At 40.1% G+C, this 12,384-nt stretch overlaps 1 protein-coding gene across 1 annotated transcript in view; it reads right to left on the minus strand.

Moving 5' to 3' along the window:
* The window catches only part of ptgfrnb (prostaglandin F2 receptor inhibitor b), an 88,153-nt gene extending 80,779 nt beyond the window's left edge, over positions 1-7,374 (minus strand). Inside the window, exons 1-2 of the mRNA XM_071913889.2 lie at positions 7,034-7,374; positions 190-302 (exon numbers count right to left, since the gene is read on the minus strand). Of these exons, the coding sequence (XP_071769990.2) occupies positions 190-302; positions 7,034-7,085 (165 nt within the window). The 5' untranslated portion in view covers positions 7,086-7,374. The remainder of the gene's footprint in view (positions 1-189; positions 303-7,033) is intronic.
* Between the last annotated feature and the right edge of the window lie 5,010 nt (positions 7,375-12,384).

The following is a 12,384-nucleotide window of genomic DNA, read 5'->3' on the forward strand; positions in this document are numbered from 1 at the left end:
ACATTTTTGTAAAGTGAGGACATTTTCTGGTCCTCACTTCTACAAGGGTCTAGTTTAGGGGTAGGACTTGGGTTTAGGGTAAAGATTAGAATTCGTTTTAGGTTTAGGTTAGGTTAAAATTAAAGTTAGTTTAGGATTAATACTTTCTGCCCGTGCAGGAATATTGGGCGTCAAAAGTGGGTCATTTACCTGCTCCCGAGGGCCTCCATATTCCCTGACATCACATCTGATGGAGACTGGCTGACCCTGCACCCGGATCAATGGACCGGGAGACACCGACACCACCCTGGCCGAGCACCCACCTAGAGAGACAGAGACAGATGTGAAGGAATAACAGTGATTCACTTTGACAAAATAAATCTAACATGCGGTGAGTTCAACAATGTCCCCAAAAGTTCCATATTCTATGGTGAGAAGGGTCAGTCTGCAAAAACTCAAGCAGTTTAGTAAGAGGCTGCCATTGTGGAAGTACAGTTACAGTATTCAGTGTGATAATGGAGGATTATGAGCACATTTTCTGGAGGAAAGTAAAGATAGTGAGAGACAGATGGGAGGGGGGTGAAGCGACAGGCAGAAAGAGAGCGAGAGAGAAATCAAAGCAAAATGACACGGTCTTCTGCCTTTTTCCACATATAGAAGAATGTAAAGACGTGGAAGCCATTTCAGATGCTTTTTGAAGGTACAGCGTGTCTGTTTTGTATACATTTTAATAGGTAAGAAATGCCACTCTGCTCCTCAACGCTCTCGTTTTCCCATCAGAAACATTCGTGATATACTGAATGCTCACTGAGCTATAGTGGATGGATGCTTGGTTTGATCCTTTCCCAATAACTGCCCCGCGGCATGCATGAGTGTTGGTGTGTGTGGGATGGCAGGGGGTAGGGGTGGGTCTTCCATAGCGTCCAGTTGACAGCCTAGTACATCAGCCCCTCTGATCTGTTTTCTCCGTCTCAGCATTGAAGAGAGAGAGCTTCACAACAATGCTTTTCTCAAGGATTTCTTCCCCAACAATGAGGTTAGAGAGGGTGATACCAGTTAGTCTTAGTAATAGTAACAATAGTAATAGTACTATTGGTATCGAAAATCAAATATTTATGTAATGCTAAACAATAGGGATTCCTTTCGAGTTTTGGATGTAAAACAAAAAAAGGAGGACATTTTCACTTTGTGGGAGAGATGGGACGATATGGTTATCTCATGATACAATATGCAATATGAGGTTCACAATTCGATACAACCACGATACGATATAATCAATAAAAGTTCAATGACAACAAAGTATGACTGTGCAGAATTATGCCACAAATCTTTCTAGAAATGGCATTGACTTTAGAATGTAGACACAATTGACTAGAATGTAAACAACAATTTAAAAATGTCATTACAAAGTGCAAATAATATCATTTGGATGGAGAGCTTGTGAAACTGTGATGGTCAAGCCGTCTCATTTGTGATTACTACAGCAGAATAAAATGGAGCTAATATCGCAATTAATTTTTCTGCCTCACGATACGCATCGTCACATTTTGTATCGCGATATATTGAATTTCGATATATCGTCCCATCCCTAGTTGAAACGTTAGGTCTTTTTCCTCTGTCGTCTCTTTGGTATAAAGCATCACAGACCGGCCGATTGGTAAACATGAGTGTGCTGTGTGTAGTTTACTGACTCAAACAGTTACTTCTTGCTGCCATTTAGAGCCACCAATGTGTGAAAATTGCATAGTGCAGCTTTAACGACAGACACACTACATAACCCAAGAAGAAATCGTTTAGAGAACTAAATGACAGCTACTCTTTTGGGCCCGTTTAGATGAGCAAAGAGGAACGACACACACACACACACACACAGGACTTGTTGTGACACGTGTAGAACTGAATGGTGCGCATGCCGTGGAGGGTGTGCTGAAACTCTAGTTCATGTATTTCTGCATTTGTTTCACCATGTAATTTCCTTATGAGTCAATGCCTTCATACTGTACCATATCACACACACACACACACACACACACTTTTCTCTATTTTGTGTGGCAAGAAGAGCAGCCACTGGTTGAGGCAGTAGTCCAACAGATTTCAAAGAATTCCCAAAAGCAGAAAACAAGAGGATGGAATCTGTTTGTGTGTGTATGAGAGAGAGAGAGAGAGAGAGAGAGAGAGAGAGAGAGAGAGAGAGAGAGAGAGAGAGAGAGAGAGAGAGAGAGAGAGAGAGAGAGAGAGAGAGAGAGAGAGAGAGAGAGAGAGATTTATAGAAATCTATAAGATAGAAATTTATAATAGGGCATCTCGAATTTAGTTTCTATGGTTTATCGTATAATTAAGTGCTAATTAATGTCATTTCGAGGTTTGGCCGTATCAAAATCGAGCCCTCTGGTTTACATTCCTTGTCCAGTCACACTGAATGTTGCGACCAAACCCTGCAGCATACAGATCTATTGACATTCACTGTTCCAGCTGACTGAGGCATGTATAAGCAGGGCAGACAGTCAAACCGGGCTGAGCAGGACTGACTCAGGGCTTTGTACTCGGCGAAGTCTAGCTGCAGGTTTCCACAGTCAAACTCTAACCCTTACTTTTACACCAATTTGGACTAAACTTTAAATGCCTCCAGTGTGTCCAGTACTGTGACGTCTTTTTCCTTGGATTTTCTGCTGATGCCGTTTGAGTTTCTGTAGGTGACGCTCTTTTCTTTGTCTGTTCAGCCATGGTGGCTATTGCTGCTCATGCTAACTACCCAGTTCTTCTTCTTCTATTTATTCCAAACAAACCGGAAATGTAAAAAGCATTACTTCCTCTGCGGCAGAGCATTTTTCCCAGGAAAGAGCTACCAGACACGAACAGCAAATGTAAAAGCTGAACTGCATATAGGTTGAATCACTATTGTTTTATATCAATCAGTGACAGAGAGTAGCACAACGGTTATTTATATGAAAATGTCGCAGATTATTACTTATTTCTACCCATTACCTAACCCTGAACCCGCCATTATGTTCTCTCCAACAGCCCTAGGAGTCAACTAATATGGATTTAAGAATGCCGATATGCCATTTTTTGATTGAAGCAGTTAACAGCAGATATTTTGTTTTAATATTCAAGACCATTTTCATGCCAAAAATTACATGTATTCAGCGTTTCCCCAGTCATTTTATTCTTGTCAGGGTGGAAAAGCCTCTGAAACAGCATTTACACCATCATGGGACACTAAAACTCTCCACTGAAACCCAGGACAATATCAATAATAAATCAGCCCAGATGCCAGCATGCCAGTAGTGACAGTATTTTGGGTAAAAATGGTTAGACCCACGTCTGTTAAAGAGAAAAATCCACCCTCTTCAACCAATTGCCAAATATTATTTTAACAGTGAAAATGGATCATGTGTTACTTTGTACTATTACAGTTGCAAATTATGAGGTCAAGCGAGTACAACCCTTGGGGTTGCTGCTGAACCTCTAGGCTAATGACAGATTGATTCAATCATATCAAGAGTCCTTCCAAAATCCAGTATGATGAGTGTCTGAAGGCCAAGACTGGTTAAGCACCCCAAACAACATCTACAGCCTTTCCTGCAGCACTATGTAGTCAAGTAATAAAAGAATAATGTCACCATGGCTGAAAAAGACAAAAAAAAATCCCAAATTCCATTATTTATGAGTTTATTATGTCAATACAAAGTATCCTCGCACCCTCATGCCACTGCAAACCATCACTTTTTCCTCTGCATTTTGCCTTGAATTTTCCCGTTTAGAGGAGCAAGATTTTTTACTGTCCCCATAGCACAAGACGACTATAATATATCTGTGGGGAGTTGACAGGGTTGGATTCGCTGCCTGTGTTGACATGTCACAGTTCGTGACACCAAGTGGGAGATATCGAGTCGGCGAAAAAAAAATTCCTACACGTCTTACTTGTAATTATCACTAAGAGGCTAATGCAAATGCTTTTTCCCAGTCGGTAACTCAAATTAACCATAAATCCGATATGACGTGAACGCAGCGTATGGGACAACTTGCCAGTGGTTGGTGATGGGAGGGGGGGATTGTGCTGCATTAACATCCCATAGGAAAGACGGTAGATATGAGTTTCCTTGAAATAAAAGACTGTTGACCTCAGCTTTCAGATGGTAAATACTACAAGAAAAGACTGTACTACTACATAATTAAATGCATAACTCTTGTCGCATATTGTCAAAGGCATAACACTGGTCTTGTTGTGTGTGTATGAATTAGGCGAAGCATGGTGGTTCAACACAGCCCATGTTGAGGGAAGTAGCGTGTATGGGGTTTCAGACGATGGTCACATGCCTTTCTGCAGCCTCTCTGCAACACACACACACGCATACGTACAGAAAACACACACACGTACAGAAAACACACACCCCCACAGGAGGGCTGGCAACATGCTGTTGACTGTGGAGACATTTGATCATCTTACACTGCACTAATTTAAGCCCAGTCTCTCTCTCTCTCTCTGTCACACACACACACACACACACACACACACACAGACACACACACACACACACACACACACAGACACACACACACACACACACACAGGAGAGTCCCTGTGACATCCAGAGTGTGTTATGCTCACAAACTGCTAGCATTGTTTGGCTCTGTAGTGGGAACCAGGCTAATAATGAGTCTTGACTAGCCCAGTTTGGCCCTGGCTAATAGTGACCAAGTCTTGACTAGCCCAGTTTAGCCCTGTAAGTGGAAACCAGGCTAATAGTGAGTGAGCCTTAACTAGCCCAGTTTGGCCCTGTAATGGAAAGCAGGCTAAAAATTTTGTTGTTGTTTTTGAGTTTCTGTTTATTGATTGTGGGGGGGGGTTCTGTTATTTTGTATCATGTCTTTTAACTGTTTTCGTGTGTGCATCAAATGTGAAAAGAATTTCCTCTCTGAGGACAATAAACTAACTAACTAACTAACTAAACTAACTAACTGTAGATCATATTGTGGATCCAAGCTAATAATGAGTGAGTCTTGACAAGTCCAGTTTGGCCCTGTAGTGGAAACCAAGCTAATAATGAGTGAGTCTTGTCTAGCCCATTTTGGCCCTGGGTAATAGTGACCGAGTCTTGACTAGCCCAGTTTGGCCCTGGGTAATAGTGACGAAGTTATGACTAGCCCAGTTTGGCCCTGTAAGTGGAAACCAGGCTAATAGTGAGTGAGCCTTGACTAGCCCAGTTTGGCCCTGTAAGTGGAAACCAGGCTAATAGTGAGTGAGCCTTGACTAGCCCAGTTTGGCCCTGTAATGGAAACCAGGCTAACAATGAGTGAGTCTTGACTAGTCCAGTTTGGCCCTGTAGTGGATCCAAGCTAATAATGAGTGAGTCTTGACTAGTCCAGTTTGGCCCTGTAGTGGAAACCAAGCTAATAATAAGTGAGTCTTGACTAGCCCATTATGGCCCTGGGTAATAGTGACCGAGTCTTGACTAGCCCAGTTTGCCCCTGGCTAATAGTGACCAAGTCATGACTAGCCCAGTTTGGCCCTGTAAGTGGACCAGGCTAATAGTGAGTGAGCCTTGACTAGCCCAGTTTGGCCCTGTAGTGGATCCAAGCTAATAATGAGTGAGTCTTGACTAGTCCAGTTTGGCCCTGTAGTGAAAACCAAGCTAATAATGAGTGAGTCTTGACTAGCCCATTTTGGCTCCTTAGCGGAAACCTTGCTAATAATGAGTCAGTCTTGACTAGTCCAGTTTGGCCCTGGCTAATAATGAGTGAGTCTTGACTAGCCCGGTTTGGCCCTGGCTAATAATGACCAGCCCTGTCTGGCCCTGTAGAGGAAACCAGAATAATGAGTAAGCCATGAGTAAGCTCTGTTGTGGAAACCATGCTAATAATGAGGCCAATAACGATGACTGGCACTGTAGTTGAAGGCGGGCTAGTGAGACCTTGTCATAGCTGGTCATCCTGTGCTGGCTAATTGGTCCTAATGGAACAAAGTGGTCTGGGCTAATCAGGGCCTGAGACTGATGGGAGGGAACAGATGAAACTTTAGGAACTGGACTCTCTCTCTCTTTTTATTTCTATCACTTTATTTATTCTTCTCTGTACCCTCTCCCTCCATCTCTGGTCTCCCTCTCTCTCTCTTATTCCATATCTCCATTACACTCTCACACACACACTCTCTCTCTCTCTCTCTCTCTCTCTCACACACACACACTCACACACACCCTGTAAGAGAGATGTATTAAGGAGCTACAACTCTGAACCTGCTGGTCAAACTTATAATGAATATGATTTCTACCAAAAGTTTTATCAACTATAAACTGCACGGTTTGTGGTTTACATTTAAATACCAACTGAGATTAATGGGAGAAATTAGCTTTTCCTTAGGAATGTCTGAGTCGTCATGTATATTAATTGACTAGTTGAAAAATGACCCTCCAACAACGAATTCCCTTGGCTGAAAAGCATCTGTACAGCAGATTCCAGACAGTGAAAGACTCTTGAGAGTTGATTTACAGAAAGAAAATCACTCAAGAACCTTGCTCCGATACGTGCAGTTCTCTTGTATGGAAAGAACGTTACGCCAAACGCCTTTTAAAATCAATCGATTTAACGTGGTGTTGCTTTGCGTTGACAGCACACACCTCGTAGAATATGACTTAAAACATTGTATGAATCATTGGGATCCACTCTTCAATCCGGCATACATCCAGTACACCAAGCAAAACTTTTTTTCAGTTAAATTTCAACTTTTAGAATTGGCTCGCCTCTTATTCCCACCGTTTTATTCCACCAAAATACGTCGCGGAGGGCGGTAGCTAGCAGTGTGAACAATTGAAAAAGCTGAACATTTATTGAAATGGAGTGCTGTTTGGTGGATTGGATGTATGCCGAATTAACCAATGGATCCTTAAGACTCAGAAAAGACCATAATTCATCTTTTACGGGGTGTGTATTTTTGCCGATAAGCAAGAAAACATTCGAGTGACACATTTGTGAACGGCGTGTAGCGTCGGCTTTTCTCCGAGAACAGCGGCACGTATCAGAGCTATCAACAGCCAAGCAGAGAAACGCTTCTTACCGAGCATTAAAATCCCGAACAGCAGGGTGGGGATATATTTCTCCATCTCCATTCCTCTCTTTTTCCACTCCTTCTATCTTGTTATTTTGCTATTTTTCTCCCGTTTCCTTTGTCCTGCTTGGGGGGTAAGACCGGGTCCTCTCCCGCCGCTCTCGGACAAATCCAAGGGAAAACTCACACTCTGCACCGTACGCCGGGCGGAGCCGCAGACCAGAACGGACGCACACCGTGTTTCAAGTCCAGTAAAACAGAGTACGGATCCACAATCAGACTGGAGCCTTCACATGGTTCACACTGACACTGATTCGGTTCAATATGGATCTGGGGACGGAGAGAGAGATCTAGAGATACACTGGGAGATAAAGAGAGAGGGAGGGAGAGAGAGACTGGCCGGAAGTTAGTTGAAGGGTTTGGAGGAGGGGTGGAGAGAAGCAGGGAGGTCCCAGGTAGAGAGAGAGATAGCGAGACAGTGGGAGGGAGGGAGAGAGAGAGAGAGAGAGAGAGAGAGAGAGAGGCTACTCACACTTACTCACCCTCTCCTGCTGAAATCCTGTTTCTCCGATTTTACCATTTTGGGATTCCTAAATGTTTTACTGAGATATTTGTTTTCTTCATATTCCCACTCTCTCACACTTGTGTCACACTGCCTATATCTCCATGTTTTCATCATTTCTCACTTATTTCACACTACATATATTTCATTTTTAGGTACATTTTCATTCATTTTTTTCCCCCTTATTGCTTCAGTGTATTCTACTGCTGTTATTTTGCACGACCTCATACTGCTGTAACTCATATTTTTTCATACATTTCCACTTCCATAGCAAAAAAAATGCTATATTCTTATTCATATATATTACAAGGATCAATAGAATTTTCTCCAATCTTGACAAGTCACGCCAATAGATCCATATTAGGGATCCCATTGATAAGATTTTGTGTAAGGAACCTGCAGTCTTAGAGGACTTTTTGAATTCTCTTACTGTCCTAATCATAGACTGTATACAATAATGAAGTAAAGGTTAGGGCTGATATTGGGCTTTTATTCAATTTTATTAAATTTCAGATGTCAGTTAATTAGTCATTTAAGTTTTAAGTAATGTTCCTTGTAAATTAATGAGTCATTTAAAGGCAGTTTCCCCTGTACAGGCATGGTGAGTCACTTTGCTACTAACGCTAAAATAATTTAATTAGTCTGGGGACTAGTCTGTTGTCTAATGGCAAAATGAAAGGGAAAATTTGGGAGAAATGGGGTACGACCCTAGTTCAAACCCCCATTTCTCCCAAATTGTCCCTTTCATTTTCCCAAAAGACTGTAGTTAACTGTAGTTAACCAACAACTGCTTCGGTTGTCGGTTAAATTTCCCTCCCTGTGTATTTACACAGTCAAAGTTCATTTCAGAGTCTCTCTCTCTCTCTCTCTCTCTCTCTCTCTCTCTCTCTCTCACTCTTTCTCTCTCTCTCTCTCTCTCTCTCTCTAGTGGGAGGAGTGAGGGGAGGTGAGAAGTTTGCGTTTGTGACCTTTAGGGTCAAAGGTTAAAACTTAATGGGTCATATTCAGTTCAGCCTTGACCCATGTGGTACATAAGAATATCCTATTTTTAAATTTGTGTGTATGTGTGTATGTCAATAGGTCAAGCTTTCTGCACTTACTCCTTAAAACATGTTCACTCGCATTTACACACATTTTGTGCGTGTGTGTGTGTGTGTGTGTGCATGTGTGTGTGTGTGTGTGTGTGTGCATGTGTGTGTGTGAGAGAGAGAGAGAGAGAGAGAGAGAGCAAATGTGTGTGTCAAGTCTCAACACCCTGGCATCTGTTCTCACACAATCTCTATTTATACTAACACACACACACACACACACACACACACACGCACACACACCTAGAATGCAGTCTTATCTTAGTGTGCCATATTCCCCTATCAGTCATTAACCAGTATCATGGTTTCTTGGCACTGTTACTGGTTTTAATGGACAAATGGCCTTTTATTAAAAGTCAGCTAATGCCACTCACCTGCGATATGATTTTATTTGACATAAGCTTTACTTGCCCAGGCTAGTCCCACTGAACTAAAAGGGAGACCTGTTCAAGAAAGGAGCATCCAACAGAAAAGCTGCAGACCAACAACTACAAAAACAATTACAATCAAAATACAATCAAAATTATATGACGTCAAGAACAAAGTAAAGTCTTTTGAATGAGCTCTCCAAAGTCCAAAGTTCACTAGTTTGATATCAAACCAGCAGGTTCATGGTTAACTGTTGAACTGAAGACAACTCTGTATGATGCAGTTTGATTGATTTGCCTACATATATATTGTAGAATTTATTAAAACTGGTTGTCTATGGGAAGTCCTTAACCTCAATTGAAGTAGTAGTAGTAGAAGTGTAGAAGTAGCAGCAGCAGTAATAGTAGTAGTAGTAGTAGTAGTAGTCATACCAGTAGTAGTAGTAGTACAAGTAGTGGTAGTAGTAGTGGAAGTTGTAGTAGTACTAGTATAGCAGTATAGCAGTAGTAGTAGTAGCGTTAGTAATCGTAGTAGTAATGGTATAATCCTGGGTTTCAGAGGAGAGTTTTAGTGTCCTGTGATGGTCTAAATGTTGTTTCAGAGGCTTTTCCACCCTGATAAGAATACAATTCTGGGGGAAACACTGAATACTTGAAGAGTTTCATTCTCAAATAACATATGCACCATTTAAAAAGAAGACACACACGCTTCCATATTGATATTAAGCGCATTATGGGTTAATATTAGGAGTCATCTTAACATATTTGCTTAATTTTTTCCGGACGGAAAAATTTATGTTTTTCAGATATTGGTTAAATGAATTTCAGGAAGCAAAACTGATGTAGTATGATGTAGTATAATATATGACATGTACAGTATATGATGGTATGAACAATGGTATGAAAAAACAATTAGTGTCAAAGATATGCATGTCATTATGCTGACAATGAGCCCTCTGGCTCATCATCAGGTCAGACATGGTTGTCAATAAACAGTGTTTTGGGGCATTTCAGTGTGTGGGTTCTATTTCATTTTCTAGCTAGAAAATATTGAATACTGAATATTGGTACAAAATATCAGCTATTGGCAGCTTCAATCCAAAAATATCAGCCTTTAAGAACTTGTATCGGTCTGGATAGGGCCTTGTCTCATACGTCTGATTTACAGCTGATATTAAAATCATACTGCACATGACAAATGCATCTAGATTGTGTCAACATGGGAATCTAAATTACATTAAACACTCTTGTAAATAAATATAAAGATTGAAATTTGAATGACTGGTGGAAATGGTGTCCTTGTTTCTTAAAGGTTGATTTTGAATTTGAAGATCAAATATCAAATTCAAATACTTCAGTCATACTTTTTTTTTTATATTAATGAGGAAGCAGATTGCAATTTAAAGATTTATTTTCTCACCTACAGGTTTAATCTAATTTGTGTCTGTTTGGACAACCATAAAATCTAATGCTGAAATTCAATCTGTGCCCCAAACAGGTTTAAAATCAGATTTGTCTGGGATGATATTCGACCCCAAATTAAAATGTATTGGTCCAGTGTAGAAAACATGGAGCTAGTTCGCCATCTAGTGGTCATGATGGGTCAACAGAGAAGATCTGCAAGTGAAAATCAGATTTTTTTTTTATCCCATTATGACTCAGATCTACAGCTGGGGATGTAAGCTGTTTGGTGGAAATTTACAGTGAATACATACATTTAATATGTAATGTGTGTGTGTGTGTAATCTGAAGAGTCACTGTCCCGAACACAAATCAGATTATAGGAAGATTTGGGGAAAACAGTGATTACTTACTGCATAATTCACATCTCTTCCTGTGTTTTTATCATTATATATATATATATATATATTTTTATCATTATATCTTCACCTTTTTACATTATCAGTGTGCAACTAAAGCTAAATTAAAGCGTAACTATCTTATATATTTAAATATGTGTTCATATTTACAACAGTAAAACATATTAAGTGGAAATGTATGAATGAAAAGTATGAAAACAAGTGAATTATAGCATTATAGGGGTGTAAAATAGCAGTAGAACATATAGAGAGGCAAAGAGGAAATGAATGAAAATATGTACGCAATTAAGATACATTAGAAATATTGAAACACACAAATATCACTTCTGAATACCAGCCAAAATGTCTTCATATGGGGGGATTTTGTAATTTTCAGCTTTCATAATGCTGCAAGAACACAGACACAGACAAAGACACAGACACAGACACAGACACGGACACACACACACACACACACATGCACCAGATAATGTTGCACTCAGCAAGCTTTCCTCTCAGCATGCAAAACCCCCGTTCCTTCAAAACCACAACCACATTTTCAGCAGTAAGACACAGGATATGACACACACACACACACACACACACACACACACACACACACACACACACACACACACACAGTCTACATGCATACTTCTGTGCATTCAGCCTAACTAAGCTGAATCACTTTTCTCCTCATATGGTTGCTTGATATTTTTTATATTTTTGTGTATTTCGTATTGCTTATTGATAGAAATATGTCATGTGTACCTTTTACAACCAAACTGGATATTGCCATGCTAGAATAAAATGTCAAAAATGTCAAATTTTGCTTCTCTTATCAAGTAAAAACTTGTTTGATACACATGTTTTTGTGGAGAGAGATCATTTTTTATTTTTCTCTCTTTATCTCTGGATATCAAACTTTGTTTTCTCGTGATCCCAATTTAATTATCTCATTATAAGATCTCGAGATCACAACTTAATTATGTAACTGATTGTGGTTGCAATTTCTGCCTGTCATACCTTGACTAAAGTAAAACTTTGATGCTTTGGTCAATCATGAAGTTTCCCTCTGACATTGTTAATTGCACTTCAGTAGTTTTACTAGGCTTGTCTCTCATGAAGGAAACAGCAATGGGACAAAAGCTATGATTTCAGCAAAACCATTAATTTGTCATTCAAGATAACAAGATAATAATATCAATAGTTGTGGTCTCAAGATAACGGGAGTGTAAAAACATGAGCAACCAGACTTTGCCAACTGAAACCAAAAATCATTGACTGCCAACTGTGTTTTTAACCATCAACGTACTTTTCAACTAGGCAAGCATCCTCTGAGAGTGAGCTTGAGTTCTGAGCGTGACATCATCACAACAGTTCATGACCTAACCAAAATCAGTCACCTAATTAAGTTGTGATCTCGAGGAAACCATTTTTTTTATCTCATAATAATGGGTTAATCAAATCGCGATCACAAGAAAAAGTTTGATATCTAGAGATAATAAGATATTTAAGTTGTGATCTCGAGATAATGAGGTTA

This window comes from Centroberyx gerrardi, chromosome 21, assembly GCF_048128805.1.
Source record: "Centroberyx gerrardi isolate f3 chromosome 21, fCenGer3.hap1.cur.20231027, whole genome shotgun sequence".
Taxonomy (NCBI): Eukaryota; Metazoa; Chordata; class Actinopteri; order Beryciformes; family Berycidae; genus Centroberyx; species Centroberyx gerrardi.